At 36.6% G+C, this 19,181-nt stretch overlaps 1 protein-coding gene across 1 annotated transcript in view; it reads left to right on the top strand.

Annotated features, from left to right (window-relative positions):
• LOC145279986 (protocadherin Fat 4-like) overlaps positions 1 to 19,181 on the top strand; it is a 140,143-nt gene that overhangs the window by 79,900 nt on the left and 41,062 nt on the right. The window contains exons 16-20 of the mRNA XM_080131583.1: positions 915 to 1,344; positions 2,560 to 2,750; positions 6,097 to 6,526; positions 13,530 to 13,726; positions 15,828 to 15,985. Coding sequence (XP_079987709.1) covers positions 915 to 1,344; positions 2,560 to 2,750; positions 6,097 to 6,526; positions 13,530 to 13,726; positions 15,828 to 15,985 — 1,406 coding nt within the window. The remainder of the gene's footprint in view (positions 1 to 914; positions 1,345 to 2,559; positions 2,751 to 6,096; positions 6,527 to 13,529; positions 13,727 to 15,827; positions 15,986 to 19,181) is intronic.

Genomic DNA, 19,181 nt, shown 5'->3' with positions numbered 1-19,181 from the left:
GTTCGATCTTATTTAATTTATCAGTGATATTCTCTATTTTGGGAGACACGAGGAGAAAAATTTAAATAGCATCTATATATCTATAGTAGGAAGTGCCTTTGGGCAATTTATATTTCATGGGTCCGGTTTCTATGAATTCCCCCCCAAAAATAGACATGCCAAAACCACACTTAGGGGGTTACCCATGGGCAGTCCAAATTTTTGTTTGTAGTAGAGTCCATCGAATGTGAAATACGTCATGTCAAGGCATATACTTATAATTGCACTTAAGGGAACAGCGAGGATACTAAAAAGAGCTCTCGGTTGGTTTCAATAAAAAAGCGGGGCAATGTTGGCAGCTGGTTTGGCTGCCCCATACCCGGCATTACAATCTTCAAAGGAAGAAAAAAAAAAAAATAAAATAAAAAATAATTTTAATTATATTATCTATTGGCAGAGGTAATTTAATTTTTATTTTGTTCGAGTGTTTTGAAAGAAGGTTGAGGTATTTCTTGGTAGGGATATTGGTGCATAAAAATTCTGATTTTTTTTTTTTCAATGAAAATTGAACACACAACACATTGTTTTGTTTTTTCCTGAATAATTTTTTATATTAATTATAAAGGAACAGGTGTTAATTCACTTGCATATTTTTTTACATTTTAAAAAGAAACTGCAATAAAAAAAAACCCATACCAACTTAATAAATTAATGCAGTTAAACATATAAATGTATATTTATGCATGCATAAAGCATTTTAGCTCCCTAGTGGCTAAAAACCAAGTCGATTTATTCCACAGGTCCGAATACCCTATATATCTAGTTTCAAGTCTGTAGCCAAAAATCGACAGAGTAGCTTAGTAGAGACTGTTCTGCAGACAAACAAGATCACTTTTATAATATATATAAGTATGTGTATATATATTCTTTTTCAGAAAGGCAAAAGATTATGGGCATTAGCTGATTCCATGATCACGGATCCCGACATAGGAGATAAGCACACTTATTCTTTGGATGAAGGACCGAACAGCACGTTTTTCGCATTTGATCCGTTATCTAACCAGTTGGCTTTTGCTGTCGACTATGACACACGAAAAATGCCGAGTCACATAACCTTGACTGTCCGTGTAACTGATCAAGGTGGACTCTCTGGAACTGCCCAAATTGAAGTCAGTATACAGTCGATAAATAAAGGCCCCGTGATAAAAAATCTGCCACAGTTCCTGCTCGTGCCTGAAATAACACCTGTTAATACTGTTATATTCAAAGTTGGCGGATTTGATCCTGATCCGGGAGATGTGTTACTTTATGAAGCCAGATATTTGGATCCACGGACACCATTGAAATTCCTGTTCAATCAATCAAGTAAGTATTTACAAGATGAAGTGGAAATATGTGATATGTTAAAACGTGTTACGTCTTATAATGTGCTGTATGTATTTGTTGTGGTGTTAGTATTTCAATAATTGACGAGGAAGAACACAGTAACAGTTAAATATGTATTTACGACAAAATACCTTTGCTCAACTGCTGGACTAGTGGGTGACGACCATACTCTTTGCGTGTCCGTCTCTGACAGACTTTGCAAACTGGTCCTCATTACCCGGAAGTGACGTCATGGACGGAAGTGACGTCATGGAATAGTTCATTATTCCAGGCAATACGGGTGCGCCCCTAACAGTGTTGTGTTAAATATCTCAAATCCATCCTTATCTGTTTCTTTTATGTTTACTTGGCCTTCCCCTACCAAGCCAACCTACGATCCCACTATTCTACATCTATCAACCTATCTTTCAATTTGACCAAATCAATGCAGTCTCTTGTTCTATGCTGTCCAGAATTAATTTTTCTCTGAGTTTATCAGATCTAAGCCCATTTTTGCTACTCACATTACACATCCATCATACCATTCTCACATCATTTCTCCCCATGCAACGCATATCTTCAATCCTTACTGGCGGGATTTCACTTTAATTCATGCTCACATTACACTTCCTGTGGTTCTATTTTCTTTCTAACACATTAAGTCAATTTCTAATGGTTCTATTTTCTTTCTAATACATTAAGTTCATTTCGAATGGTTCTATTTTCTTTCTAACACATTAAGTTCATTTCGAATGGTTCTATTTTCTTTCTAACACATTAAGTTCATTTCGAATGGTTCTATTTTCTTTCTAACACATTAAGTTCATTTCGAATGGTTCTATTTTCTTTCTAACACATTAAGTTCATTTCGAATGGTTCTATTTTCTTTCTAACACATTAAGTTCATTTCGAATGGTTCTATTTTCTTTCTAACACATTAAGTTCATTTCTGCATAATCTAATTTTCATGCAGAAATTTCCTTTCCGTCCTGCTAACTTATCCGCATACAACATCACTACATAATTTTTTTACTTAAGATAAAATGGTAACTATTTGTTTATTATAAAAATGCACATTGATTTTATTGGAGAAGCTCTGCCAAAAGTTTGACCATTTGAAACTTTTTTAAAACACTCAAGTTTTGATTAATAAAGAGTTCTTAATTCTAATATTTCCTTTTTTTAACACTAGTAATTTCATTGTTTGTTTCTGAGGTGGTGAAGTCATTCTAAATGGTAAATTGGACTACGAACTGATGTCCATCAAAGAATTCACAATCAAAGTGAGCGTTAGTGATGGTCACTTGTCATCCGGCCAATATGACTTGACACTTAGTCTAATTGATTCTAATGAACCGCCGCAGTTCAGCGCTCCGAAATATCATGTGTGGACTTTTGAAAATCAGGTAAGTATAGACAATTTGCCACCAGGTTATCTTAACATGTACTTAACATGGCCCTCGCCGAAATTCATACTAGCGAACATAATCTCTACCGATGACATATGTTCTCAATAAATAACATATGTACAATCTCTCAGTATATATATATATATATATATATATATATATATATATATATATATATATATGTATATATATATTTGCATATTTTGGCAGCAAGTCATTATTCAAGCACGGCTGATTGAACATGACAGAGTTCTTCTTTTTTCCGATTTTGTGGGATATCTTTTCGATTCGCCGAGTGGTCTTTTTTATTTCGGCTGGTATGTTGTATATTATCGCGGCCAAAGTTGTTGTTCGGCCATATTCTTCTCAAGCGCTTTCTATCAGTGCATCCGAGCATCATCAGGAGGAGCGATTGTTGTTTTCTTTTTCTTTATTGAAGCTTGGTGTATTTATAGTTAGTTTTGTTTTATGAATATGGCCGAACAACAACTTTTGGGCGCCATAATATACAATATGTCAGCCGAAATAAAAAAGACCGCTCGCAGAATCAAAAAGATATCCAACAAAACGGGCAAGAAGAACTCTGTCGTGTTCAATCAGATGTGTGCTTGAATATATATATATATATATATATATATATATATGAGAGAGAGAGAGAGAGAGAGAGAGAGGAGGAGAACAATAGGAAGGGGAAATGAAGTCACAAAAACTATATATTGGTGGATATAGATTGGTTCATTTATTCAATAAGGGAATACAAACAACTAGTAGGGGGATAGAAGGGACTCTTTATGCCAAGGCATTTTGAAGCATAATGCTTCTCATCAGAAGAGTAGAGAAGATGCTAGGCAGCATAGTGGGGATGCGGCGTCTCGCGTTGGATTCATTAGGAACGAAATGGATCAATTAAAATTATAGATGATGTTGGGGGAAGGTTTATCGAATTCTAAATAAAGGAGGAGCGTATTATATATAGTATAATGTAAAAAGTTGTATAGGGTCTTTATCATAGTCTTAAATATATGGATTATATGTTTTAGGATTAAAGTGGGGGTATAGCGTGGATAGGTGGTAATTCTATTTTAACGGTGTAAGGTGTCTATCATCCATGGAGGGACATTTTTGACAGATGCAACCGAGACGACAACAGCACTATGAAGTAGTGTATAATTTTTGGAGGGGTAGTTGTAAGGCTAATCTATATCCACCAATATATAGTTTTGTGACTTCATTTCCCATTCCTATTGTTCTCCTATATAAGCTCCAAGGATACTTGTTGAGCTTTATATTGTCCAGATAAGTCTCCTCTTATAGAATTGAGCTCACTCTTTTCTTCTAACGCACTAAGCTATATATATATATATATATATATATATAAAATAATCCTGCATCAAAATGAGGCATGTATATATATATATATATACAATGAGGTATTCGACTGAACACAAAATTTATGGTATATCAAGCTGTTGTTATTCCTATGCTTATATACGGCTCTGAATCTTTGACTCCATACAGGAATCATATTCACCAACTGAATGTATTTCGTAAAAGCTGTCTGCGCTCAATCCGTGCCATTATCCTTTGAGACAAGGCATCCAACACTGATCTTTTCACAAAGTGCAATATTTCTGGGTTCCTTATTCAGTGCCAACTGTGATGGACTGATCATGTCCTGAAAATGTTTGATGACAGGATACCAAAAATCTTAATGTACAGTCAGTTGGACAGAGGGAAAAGGAATGTGGGGCAACCATTGCTGAGGTACAAAGACAAGTTAAAGAGCAATTTGTTTTCAATTAGTATTGCACACTGCAGTCTTGAGGACAAGGTCTTGGATCACAAACATTTGTACTATATATGGACTCGTTTGAAAGTCTCTTGCAGGACAAATATAATCTGAGGCTGAAACATGAATGAATTTAAGCAATAAGTTGTTGGAACCGCATATGTCAAAATCGACAGAGAGTCCAATAATATTACATAGCAAGCTGCACTGCACTGCACTCAACAAAAATGGAGACAGTGCATTTTAAAGAAAATGAACAGGAATCGTATAATCTGAGATGCATAATCAGTATCAGAATCTGCAGTTTTGGTTTTGGGATTGAGTTATATTCTAAAAAATCCATTTAATACAGGAATCATATTCACCAACTGGATGTATTTCGTAAAATCTGTTTGTGTTCAATCTGTGGCATTATCCTTCAAGACAAAGTATCAAACACTGACCTTTTCACAAAGTGCAATATTTCTGGGATTGAGTCATTCCTTATTCAATGCCAACTGTGGTGCACTGGTCGTGTCCTGAGAATGTCTGATGGTAAGATACCAAAAATTCTAATGTACAGTCAGTTGGACGGAGGGTAAAGGAATGTGAGACGACCATTACTGCGGTACAAAGACAAGTTAAAGAGCATTCTGTCTTTAATTGGTATCGTACACAGCCGTCTTGAGAACAAGGTCTTGGATCACAAAGAGTGGAAATCACTTTGTTCTGAGAGTCTTTGCTGTTTTCATTCTGACATTTTTCTTATTAAACAACGTAACATATTAAAATCATCTGCGTGAAAAAAAGCGAAAAAGCTAAATAGTCAGCAGCCATACCATCCACCATTTTCGAATTTTAATCATGTCAAAACGTACTTCATTTCCTTTTGATGGATTGATTGTTGCTATTTTTTCTGATGAGTTAAGGGCAAAATAGATTCACTGATTGATATAATAATTAAGTAAATGATTTTGTGCTATGAAACAGATACCATCCAGAATTGTAAATGTCAACTGAATTGAAGGAATAAATTGTAAGATGGTCAACATCATGAACTTTGGAATAAAGACTTTTGTCATTCATTCACTATATATATATATATATATATATATATATATATATATATATATATATATATATATATATAATTCACACACACACACACACACACACACACACACATATATATAGAAAAAATTATTTTCAATATATAAAACAAACCTATCAGAATGGTTAAAGCTGTACTCGATTAAGAGGAGCAATTTGTAGACTAAATTAAAAAGATAAGGAATAAAGTTACATAGAAACTTTCTTACTATATCAAGTCAATAAAAATGAAATTAAGAAGTAAGAAGGAAAGTAATCTCTGTAGGCCATGATATTTCGAAGCAAAATGCTTCTCATCAGTACATGTGAAACCCGATTTATCCATTTATTTTTTTTATCTACTTATTCTTCTACATCCATACATATTCACCTCAAAAACATTACCCCCCCCAAAAAAAAAATACTGAATGCTGATAATAATGTGAGTTCATCTAATTTTCTTCTATATTGAACCATTTCTTTCAGAATGGAGTGATATTGACGAAGGAGGCGATTTTCGACGTATTTGAACCGGACGAAGGTGACTTATATCATTACAAAATAACTGGTGGTTTGAACCATAGTTTGTTTGGTATCGATTCAATCACTGGTCAACTTCACTTTGCTGTCAATTACACCCTATCAACCATGCCCCGTCGGGTAATCATTGACGTTTCAGTGTTCGATATTTCTGGACTCAACGACACAACAAAAGTTGAAATTCTTGTCAAGCCGGTGAACAGAGTTCCACGCATCGTCAACCTGCCACAGAATATTTATGTGCGTGAAGAATTAGCCCCGGGGTCAAAGGTCTTCACTGTGGATGTGTTTGATGAAGATTCAATGGATCCAAGGATATTTAAAGTAACATTTGATCCGCCACAAGGAGCGGCCCTGTTCACGTTTGATGACAAGAGTGAGTATTTAATTAATTATGAGTGACGTACATACTCTCAACAAGCAGCAAAATCCTACCCCTTCTTTGTCGAAGTTCCTAGATGTTAGAAAGCCTTCTATTTCAATAGTTTCTTCCTTCGAACTGCTAGACTTTGGAACTCATTACCTATTTCCTGCTTCCCTGACTATACTGCCGTGCAGAAATTTAAATGCATTGTGAGCAAACATCTCGTTACTCAACTCCCCCAAATCTTAGACATGGTCCTAAATCATCTCAGAAAGGGTCGTACGCAAAATTGATGTTTATGTAGAATTCTTAGAACATACGTAAATGAAAAAATATATGCTTTTGAAAGAAACATTCTTGTTTTTTTTTCAAAGACTTTTTGTATTCCTACACGTCAACACATAGGAAATAAATAGAAAGGGTATAAACATTTATATATTTTTCGTATTGATTTTTTATTCATACATATTTATATATATACACATATATATATATATATATATATATATATATATATATATATATATATATATATATATATATATATATATAAGCCTGATGAATCCTAGCGTGGATGAAACGTGGAATATTCTGTGTAGCTTAATCGCCATATACATTTTATAACTTACTACCTAGCTCTAACTACGTATTGAGCACTGTTGAATAAATACTTAAAGTTTACACATAAATTCATACTTATGTATATTAATTTATGTGATTAAATGAAGTTACAACGAAACAGGACTGTATGTCGATGACTACAAATATATTTTAAGCCCCCCTCTTTGGGTAGAGCACTGTTGTAAATAATTTCACCCGCTACTTAATTGGCTGAAAATGCGAAGCTCGTTGTTTGTTTGTTTACGAACAGGCGATTTGAGCACTATAAAAGTGGTGGCGGGTGTCTATTTAAATAGACATTCCGACAAATTATTTACGGGCGTCGATTCCATGGTCGAGTAGGAGAACTGCCGACTGTCAACATGACGGTTCTAGGTTCAATCCTTGGCTTGGGAGAGATGCTAGTCTAGTGGCACTGATGAGTTGTGATACAACGAAACAGGACTGTATGTCGATGACTACAAATATATATATATATATATATATATATATATATATATATATATATATATATATATATATATATATATATATATATTAATTGTTGTATAGATTGGTTTCCTAGATGTAAATCAAATGAAACCCACATGGTTATTAAAGAGTGCTCAATGGAGGACAGAGCAGGTTTATAGTCTGTTTATTATACGAGTACAAACATTGTTGGTTACGTATGTGCACACATGTTTTGGTGGAGTTCCTATTTAAAGAGACCGACCTCATCAGACCAAAGAAAGAAAAAAATTTTCTTCTTTGGTCTGATAAGTTGAGTCTCTTTAAATAGGGACTTAACCGAAACATGCATGCACATATACAACCAACAATGTTTATACAATAAACAGACTATATATATATATATATATATATATATATATATATATATATATATATATATATATATATATATATATGTTAAGATTTTGTTCCTTAGAAGCGCAGGTTGAGTTTGAATTAAATAAGATACACATTATATACGTTTGAAGCCAGACTCAACGCATTACAGATGTTTATTTTGTTATAAATTTATGTTAAAGTCCATAAATATATTTCGACGGAAACCGTCATCTTCAGGATGTCGTTTTTTCGGGGGGGGGGGGTTTGCCATGTTATTGTTGGAGCAAAGAATTAGTCGTTTGTTTTTTCTATGGTAGTTTTTTAAGTCTCAGAACGATGCGTTTGGTCACGTGAGATTCACGTTAAGAATTTGTTCCTTAGAAGCGCCGGTATATATATATATATATATATATATATATATATATATATATATATATATATATATATATACAACACAATACAACACAATACAACACAACATAATACAATACAATACAACACAATACAACACAACACAATACAATACAACACAATACCATACAACATAATACAATACAATACAACATAATACAATACAACACAATACAATATATTACAACACAATACAATACAACACAATTCAACGCAACGCAACACAATACAATACAATACAATACAACACAATATACGGTGAGAGGGAACACGGTCTATTACCTGAAGTTACAGTCTCTCAATACACATCATCTCTAGATTTGTAGAACAAGGCAAAGCGGGTGATTTTTTCAATGTTTATCTCCTCTGGCTTTGAAGGTCACTCTGCACATACCATTTCTGCATTTTTTTTTTTTAGACGAGAAATAGCAAACAACTGTGTTCACAAAATAAAACTTACTCTAGGATAGCGATACAAAATAGCTTTAAAACTAACAAAACAATAGAAAACAAACAAATAAATAAATTAAATAAACATGAATATACATAAACGATCACACACACATATATATATATATATATATATATATATATATATATATATATATATGTATGTGTGCATGTATGTGTGTACACGTATGTATATTTATATATATTAAAAAAAAACAAAAAAACAAAGAAAGGAGGAAAGTCGTCTGCCTTAAACCACTAACCTAGTTCTAAAACAGATCCTTTGTTCGATAAAATGCACGCCCATTGGCTGATAGGAAGGGGCGTGGTGGGTACTAGAAAGCTGATTGGCTAACTAAAATCCTCAACATATATAAAAACGAGAAACAACCACAGAATTCGCGCATAAGCCTGACGAATCCTATAGTGGATGAAACGCCGAATATTCAGTGTAGCTTAATCGCCATATATATTTTATATATATATATATATGGCATCCTCTCCGGGCTGAAATGTTAGTATATCTATAAAAGTGAACGTGTCTGTGTGTCTCTGACCGTTTCTTTTTTTTTTTTTTTTGCTCAGCATACACCTCCAAACATCCGCGCAACACCGGGCACCCATGCTAGTATGTATATATATATATATATATATATATATATATATATATATATATATATATATATGGCATCCTCTCTCATTCAACGGAACACTAGAGTCGGAAGATCCAGTTGCTGCAGTCGCTACTCGTAGGATAGATCATGCAGATCTGGGACCAATTCCATAGCCCTACTCTGCACCACTTCTAGGGTTCCAATGTCACGCATATATCACAGTGACCATACCGATGTGTCATATTCTTGCTTTGTACGAATCCGCGTCTTATAGATGAACAGGAACATAACACAGTCCATGTATGTAAACGGACGATGGCATATGCAAACAACTTGTTAGCCGCAGCTGCTGTTTTAAGACTATGAGTCTGGAAACAGACGTGAATAAATGTGTATCCCTAGATTTTTTTATTTTTTTATTTTTTGCAGATATCACTTCTTCCGGCAGCTGGTTGCACACGTTCACCACACGTTGTCGAACTCGGGAATATTTTTGCCCCCACCTTTTCTATAAAATAAATCTTTCCCTAATTTAAAAATCGACCTTGTGACGAAAAACCAAACAACTCGGTTTTATTTACAAATGTCACGTGTTTGTGTGAAGGTCAACCTGTGTCGATCGAAAGGTGTCCCTTTTGTTTTGTTTATTTTGTGAGGTTTTTAAACCCTAATTGATATGTTTTTTTTTGGGGGGGGGAGGGGGGCAGAGAAACGTGAGCGCGTCACTTAAATTTTATGACTTTTTGGTGCGTAGCTGATCTGTATAAATCCTGGAGATGAAAAACAGTTTTTGGTGGGTAGCTGAATCCACTATGAAAAATTTTCCCCACTCTTTATCTGTGCCTAAATCAAAACGCGGATTCCATGAACAAAGCTTCTTTCTTAGAACTGCACGCCTGTGGAACTTTGTTCCGTCTGCCTGCTTCCCACCGGACTACAACCTGGATGTCTTCAAGTCCAACGTTAACAAATTCCTAATGAACTGCCCCCTTAAGTAAACACTTCATTAAATCTCCACACTAACGTAATGTACTTGCAATAACCCTTATCCCTGAGTGGCTTCCGAGCCTTGATAAGTGGTGACCACCGTGTAAAATAAAATGGATTAGGAATAAAAATACAAAAATTGCCTTACTGTGGAAGAATTTTTCCTTCCCTGATTAAGGACAGAATTGATTTAAGTGTAGCATCAGAACAGATACTACACTCTTATCCCAGCCCGAAGGCCAGGAAACACTCACTACCAAACAGAGATTGAGTGCAGCATATTTTATACACCCAACTTCTTATTATTCTTGTTCTTACGAGGGGCGTGCAATAAGTAATGCCCCTGACCCACTTCCAGTTGTCTGATCTAGCTGAAATTTTGCATGTGCAATGATTTATATCTCTACGGGTTATGTGGCAAATTACAACTATGAACTAATTGTGGTTTCTGTTTTACAGGTGTTTAAACTGAGTCAGGTGTTAAATGGAGACTGTTGTCTGTCGAGCAGTGATTTTGTATTTGAAAGGACGCACACTACAGGAGACTTTTGATGAAATGAAAGAAACTTATGGTGATAATGCCCCATCATATGACCTTGTAAAACGCTGGCATCATGAATTCAAATATGGCCGGAAGCCCCCCCCCCCCCCCCCGCCTTCTGCCATTGATGAGGCATCTGTCCATCAAGTTGAGGTTGCCATTTTGGAAGATCGGCGCATTACTATTTGCCAAATAGCCCAAGATGTCAAGATTAGTACAGGGCCTGTGGAAACTATCATTCATGACCATTTGCATATGCATAAGGTGTCTGCCAGATGGATTCTCAGGTTGCTCACACTATTCCCGAAGAGAGAATGCGTCGAGTGCCCGAGGATGAATTTGGAGATATGCCAAGAAAATGAGTCAAAGTTTTTCAAAATACTGACTACCCAGGATGAAACCTGGGTCCATCACTATGATCCAGAGACCAAAGCCCAGTCAATGCAGTGGAAGCACTTGGACTCACCACCTCCAAAGAAGGTAAGGGTGCAGGCCTCCACTGGCAAGGTCATGCTCACAGTCTTCTGGGACCAGGACGGAGTAGTGATAACAGATTTCCTGGCAAAGGGTACCACAATTACAGGAGCCTATTATGCTTCACTTTTGAGGAAATCAAGGGAAGCTATCAAAATCAAGAGGTGGCGTAAGATCAACAAAGGTACCCTCCTCCTGCAGGACAACGCTCCGATCCACAACTCGTATGCCGCCAGATCAGAAGCACGGCGTGTGCTTATGAAATCCTCCCCCATCCTCCCTACTTTCCTGACCTTGCACTTTCTGACTTTCACCTCTTCCCAGCCATGAAGCTGTTGTTTTTGAAAGGAAAGCGTTTCCCAGATGATGCAGCCTTGATTTTTGAAGTCACATTGTGATTGGAGGACCAACCTGGGGTGTTCTATAAAAATGGTCTCCAGAGCTGCATCAAACGATGGGAGAAATGTATAACTGTGGGTGGTTTCTATGTAGAGGAAGACTAATAACTATGCCAAGTTTCGTTGCTCTACTGCTATGGGAAGTGGGTCAGGGGCATTACTTATTGCACACCCCTCGTATTTCTCCTCTGACTCACTCTCAATACATTCAACAATTCCAGGTTCTCACAACACACGTGGTTTCATTTAGAGACGGAGTTAAACTGATTAGCCTTCACCAGGCACTTTCTTTTATTTTCTGTATTTGTCAATGTGCTTAACTTCTGATATGCATAGGAAATCAAATAATGACAATGCTACAAATGCATTGTATTGTTGAGTGTAAAATAATACACAGATATAAAATGCAGATCGGATTTATTCCATCAGGTACAATAATAGAAGTCCGTGTCAGGTAGCAACAAGTCAAGTGAATTGACATATAAACTTTACTCTAATAGTTCCTTTCCCAGAACTGCTAGACTTTGGAACACCTTTTCAGATTCCTGCTTCCCCAACTGTACTGACATGCAGAAGTTCAAGTGTAATGTTAACAGACATCTTGCTGCTCAACTCCCTACATAGTATCTCTGCAACTTATTCCCTGCTGGTAGCCCTCCACATCAAAGTACCACTGTGCCTTGTTTGGGGTGAAAATGTAACAATAATTTAAAAAAAAAAAAAAAAAAAGGCTAAATGTTCGCATTCCAACTTACAACTCTAATCAATTTCCTGCTTCTTAAATATACATGAACCATAGTCACGTGTTTGAACGACTGTTATATTGTTGCCTATATATTTTATAGACGCATTTTTACAAAATGTATACATTCTGACGACCGTGGTTTTTGTAATCAAAGAGCAACTTGTTAAATCAACAAAGTCTTATTTATTTTACAGATGATAATCTGACAAGCAACAAAGTTCAAGTCAGCATGTGTGGTGGTGTGTGATTGGTCGATCAGACGATGGCAGAAGTGTGTGGCTGTCTGATTGTCTTTGTTTTGACTTGTTTTTTTTCATATTTACATCGTCCCACATTCCTTGATCCGAATTTAATTGTTCTCTTATTTTGATCTTCGATTCGAAGTACTTTTAGCAATTCTAATCCAGAGTTAAATATTTCTCCTATTGTTTCCTGCTCTCGATTCTTCGATCGGAATGTAGGGTTGACGTCATCGTCAACAATCTGATTTTGTTTGGCTCCAATATTTTCTGAAGTTGTCCGTCACCTATGCAACACGATGTCACAACAAAATGCTTCATTCAATATAGTGAAGTAAGGCGCAGAAAAGATTTTGGCTTAGTCTTACGTTGTCAGGTGAAAGTATGCAGTAGAACCCCGGAATACGGTGGCCGTAGGATATGGTGTTTTCAAGTTACGATATGGTATACAATGTTTTTCCGGTCCCTGGTTACGGTATTTGCCCCGCCTTGCGGTGTTATTTATAATGTCATTTGATTATATACATGTGTATACTGTACTGTATTTTGCTACTAATTTTTAATATGTATAAAATTTTGCTTAGGCCCTTCCATTTGGCGATTTAACCTTACGATCCCAACTCCAGAACGGATTAATGCTGTATCCTGGGGTTCTACTATATTCTTTTTTCTTCTTTTCTATTTTTTCTTCTTTTTTATTTTAGATGGTGAATTATTAATTGGAAACAACCAAGTGATTAACTATGAAGCCCTCGGCACATTGGCGTACACGTTGACCATATCAGTGAGTGATGGTCAAGCCAGTTCGGAACCAGCTACTCTTGGTCTTCAAGTCGTCGACGTCAACGAAGCGCCTCATTTCTCTTCCCGTCTCTATTTCATTGACGTCATCGAAAACAAGGTAATAGACGCGAAAACAGATTAACAAGTTTTCAATTCTACTTTTGATTTTATTTTACTAAAGTTTTATCACTTATCAAGGCTTAAAGGCCACGCGAGGATAAGAGTTAGGGATACGGTTTGCAAAAATAAATTATTTAAACTAAAAATTTGTACAAAAGCTTTACAAATTTTCTTTAGCACCTTGTTCAAAATTCTCCCGATAGAAAAAAAAAAAAAAATAAATAAATAAAAAATCTGTATGATGTACGTACCTGTGACAGAAAGAAAAATATTATGTTCCAAAAAGCACGTAAATTGATGACATTTGTATATAGTTGTATTTGAAAATCATTAAATAAAGAGTTTTTTCTTTTTTTTTACTTTTATTTCATGAACATTATCACCACCGTCATTATTGATTCATTTAGTCACCACTTATCAAGGCCCAAAGGCCACTTGGGGATAAGGGTTAATGAGTGTCAGGTGGACAGTAAGACAACACCGTGATGATTGGTAATGATAGTGGTGATTAGGCAGAATTTCATACTTTAAGAGGCCCACTCAACAAGAATTTGTTTACATCGGACTTTTTGTGGTCATTTGAGAAGTAACGCCATGGCACTGTCTTGTACAGACGGGAATTTCGAGGAAAGAAACTTTGCTCATGGAATTTTCGTTTTGTTATTGGTAGGTAGATACGTAGATAGGTAAGTAGGTAGGTAGGTAGAGAGAGAGAGATAGAGGGAGAGAAAGAGAGAGAGAGAGAGAGAGAGAGGGAGAAACTATTGACAGCGATTGTAACTAAACAAGTTTTTGTTGTGAATGTTTAAGGGAACCATAGATTAAAGCTCAGTCGAGCACCTATCACGAAAATAACGATACAGTAGAGAAAGAGGTATGCTACTGTGCGGTTCTAAGAGGTTCACCTTCCCAGCTTTTGAGAACGAGTTACTTTATTGCTAATCACATGAGACACTCCTACTAGGGAATGCTGATGGGGTCCCAGCCATTTTTTTGCAGACCAGAGTGGTCTTCCTTTAGGATGCTAGCTTTTCAAATCCCACTTTCCTGCGCTTGTATCACATCTCCCTGCCCTGGGTGAGAGATAACCCTTCCCCTCGCTATTCTAGAGTTTTAGTTGCATGTAGATACAGGGTGGAACAATAAATTTGTCGCCCTAAAGAAAACAGCACTACAGCTTTATTTTAAAATTTTTATTGAAGCAATCAATTCAGGTAACTTGATTATGTAATAGAGTTGACATTTATTTAATGTAACCGCCTTCAGCCTCAATCACCGCCTTGATACAGGTCCAGAACTGGGAGCATGTTTTTTCCACAAGCACCGGCGGAAGCTCGGCGAATACTCGGCAGATGGCAGTGATGAGGCTGGCTTTGGTGTTGTGGGAGGTCATATTGGTGATGTTCTCTTCATATGAGCAAAATAAGCAGTCCTGCGGATTCAATTCAAGAGAGGAGGGGGAGCAGTGAGAGAAGCCAAGCCTGGGTCTCTTTGGACTTGTGGGCCGGCACCATATCTTGTTACCACACCCAGGGTCTGTCAGCGGCCATCTTATTACACCAGGGAAGCACCACACTCTTCAGCACATCCAGGTACACTTTCATGTTGACTTTCAAGCCGACTTTGAAGATGTGAGGTGGCATGATGTGGCCCTCACTTGAAAACTACACCAAAGATCATAACCTCAAATTTTGTTTTCATCACCCTGGGCACGTTCCTGTTATTCATGGCAATCCAGTGGTGCATTTTGAGGGTGCTGGCAATGGTCCTGTTGTCATAACTTGGATTGATAGAGAGCATGTGTCGGACAGGGGTGCATCTCCAATCTTGCTCAAACATGAGAGAAGGTCCCTACTGCTCTTGGGATTTGTACACAACTGGCTAACTAGTAGATAGTCTGCAACAACAAAAAAAGAAAACGGTTTTCATCAAACGGAAATGGAATCATGTGTTTTTTTTTTCTAGGGTGACAATTCTATCGTTCCACCCTATAGATGTCTTTCTCTGCAAAACTTTCATTTGAATTATTTTAAATTGTTTTAATTCTGCTCTAGCTCTATAATGTTGTTTGTATTTTTTTCTTTTCATTGAATCTACAGGGAGGAACCGTTCTACCAATGTCGGTTCCGTTTGAAGTCTTTGATCCTGACGCCAATGATTCTTACAAATTCTTCATCATGAACGCCGAGAACAGTAGTTGGTTCAACATTGAACCAATCAATGGAAACATTTCTTTTGCAATTGATTATGATGTCAGGTAAGCTTTCTTATGTTTCACATGCCAAGAAGGGCTTTGACATACTAATGTATCATGCAAAAAAAAAAATATTATTTAATTTGAATTCTTGTTGAGATAAGTAACTTGTATTATTTATCCATTTATTTATTGTGGACTATTATTCTCATCTTTTAATTGTTGTTTCACAACGTTTTGACTAACTATTCCTCTGACCTTCGTCAGGTGGTTATCCTCGACGGGATACGAATGCTGAATCTCCTAACTACATCCTCAGCAATTACTGCCTGCCATAGTTGTTGTTGTCTGACAACATTTTTGTCCAACTAAGAATTTCAATTAATTAAATTCTGTACGGACCCGACAGTGGTTGGTTGGTTGGTTGTTTTGTTTTACGGCATATCAACCCTTTTCAGGTTATTTAATGCCGAATCTGGTGATTTTGAAGAACGATTTTTTAATATAGTATATTTGTTTTTTAAGTCGTATTCTATTTAACCCATAGTTGGGACCCTAACAGGTGCTACCACTCCGGGTCAGAGTGGACCTGGGAGCAATGGCAATTAAAGGGTGGCTCCACACTCCCTAAGGCCTGCAAGCTGGGGCCTCACCATCGGATATAGTTTAAGGTCATATCCAGGACCCCCGACAATGGAAGATCAGATAACAAATAAACATGGATTTATAAGATCAAAAAAATCCAATCTTGATCGCCCTTCGGGGCCCATGGCATAATGGATAGAGATGTTGAATTTCTATGGTTCCGGGTGAGCATTGCTTGAAGATAGTGGTTTCAATCCTTCTCAAAGCCCGCCAGAGGTTTAGTTGGCCAAAAACATGGTGAGGTAAGAACAATAAATAAAAATAATTATAATAGAGAAAACCATCGTTGTATAAAGTCTATAATACACTGAAACATCATATAAGATGAATAAATCTTTTTTATATTATAGATATTTTTTTATTAGCTTTTATATTGTGAGTCTTCATTCTTTTGTGAGTTGAGCGACATTTTTTTATTTTTTTGATCAGTTTCACCTTAAACAAGGCAAGTTGCGAGTGAGGCGTAAGGTGCTACTGTGAATTAGGGACCATGCCTACAGGGACACCCTAAGTAGGGAGTTGAGCAGGAAGATGTCTGTTCACATTACATTTAAATTTCTGCATGTTAGTGCAATCAGGGAAACAGGAAAGGAATTCCGAAGTCTAGCAGTTCAAAGAAAGAAACTATTAGAGTAGAAGGTTTTTCAACATTTGAGGACCTCTACAGTGAATGGGGTGGAATTTTGCTGTAAAATGAGCACCAGGATGCAACATTGCAGCATTGGAACAAGAGTTGGAGTTTTGTTGACAGTGCCGGACCTATTAGATTGAAGACTAATATCATGTGTAGCAATAATAGTCCATCCATTGGCGAATGGTGGCTTTGTAGAGATATAGGACATTAGCAGATGTGAGTAGTTTTCTAGAACAATAGAGAGAGCCCACCTTCTTTGCAACAGCCTTGGCAATGTCTGTTTATTTAAAGATATCGATTATCGTATTTTGTCAATTCACCTTTCATTGACGAGCCTCCCGACGATTCTGACATATGAGGTCCGCCACAACAACTAAGTTGTTCGAAAATCCACATAGATGATTTGTTTATAGTGGGGAAGGCTTTGTGGAGAACCAACCACACTGTATGGTACAACTACTAATCTCAGTAATGCAATGGCTACCACAAGATTTTTACGTCAGAGTGTTCCTTCTCCTAGATGCATGTCTTAATGAAGACTTAGGGTGCATCCCTCCCAGTGGATTAAACGTGCACCCAGCTATCAACCTGAAAATTTCTACCGACACGGTACATACAGTGCCTAGCATTCCCAAATGGCCAGATATGTGGTACTGGCTAGGCTTTCAGTGATCTGGTGAAAACCAATGTGTCGATGTGATTATGCCACCATACTATTTAGTTAAATGACAGACTGGCTTATCTCCCTTTGCTTTATGGGATTTCTGCTCGCATCAATAGTGGAGTGGCAAAATACGATAAAATTGATTTTTATTTTTAACTAATGGGACCTGTTAACAGGCATTGCCTGGTGGAAGCATGACACAGATCCAGAACAGAATTGTTAAATGACCCCCCTCCAATTCGAAAACAAATTAAACTATGGTTGCTGTTGGTGGCCACCTGGTGTCAACTGGAAGTGGTGGTAGGTCTAAATATTTAGAAGGAAAAAATAGGTACCCTTTCCTCTAATGATATTGCGATTGTGATGGTGTTGCTTCTAGGATATAATGCAGTATTTTATTATCACGATTGAATGTGTCTGCAAAGGTGTTCAAAAGCTACATAAGATAGTGGCTATTAGCTGTATTGAATTTGTATGTGGTATCTGTTATTGCAGACCTATGATACTTTTTTCCAGAGGAGAATTCCTGCAGCTACTTTATTAATATAGAGAAGATGAGTAGGACCACCCTGTGTTACCCAGTGTTACTCAGTGTTAATATTTCCATTTAAATTTCTATCTCTCTCTATATATATATGTCTACCTCTCTCTCTTTTTCCCTCCCTCTCTCTTTCTCTCTTCACCCCCTATTCCTTCTTTGTCCAATCCATTCCCCTTAATGAGGTCATTGTGGGAGCGTTACAATGATGTGGCAGTTTTTTTATTTTCTGTGGGGCAGCTTTTTGGGGTTTGTTTACTTTGTTTCAATGTGAGGGAGTTTTGGCTTCCCCAAGATTATGGTGTGTGGGAGGGGAACCAGGTCCCCATTTAAAGGGGATTGTCCAAATTGAATAGCAATTGTCTGATATGAGGAGAAAATCCGCATTGATCAAAGCTGATTGCTTTTGGACGTTTCCGGCAATCGTGACCGGAACAATGACGAATTAGTTTCGCTTATATTATACGAAAAAGCTGAATTCACACATGGTGATCAAAAAATGTAGAATATTTAGCTTTTCAAAGTCGGGTAAATTAAATAGACAGGCTACCTCTTTTGTTAACTCATAGATATTATGATTTCGACGTGATATAAAAAGTTTTAAGAATGAGCGACGGCCTCGAGAACCCACCGGAAAAAAGCCTTTTACAAACATACACAAAAAGCGAACATACATACATACATACACACACACATTTTCGCCTTTATATTTATAGATTAAAATTCTACTCAATAATTTTTCCTAATTTTTGGTGTAGATACCTCTTTTTGTTCGATA

Source organism: Euprymna scolopes, chromosome 7 (assembly GCF_053919585.1).
Source record: "Euprymna scolopes isolate OS-2025 chromosome 7, ASM5391958v1, whole genome shotgun sequence".
Lineage (NCBI taxonomy): Eukaryota > Metazoa > Mollusca > Cephalopoda > Sepiida > Sepiolidae > Euprymna > Euprymna scolopes.
The sequence above is the reverse complement of the archived record's forward strand: the minus strand, read 5'-3'. Positions and strand labels throughout refer to the sequence as shown.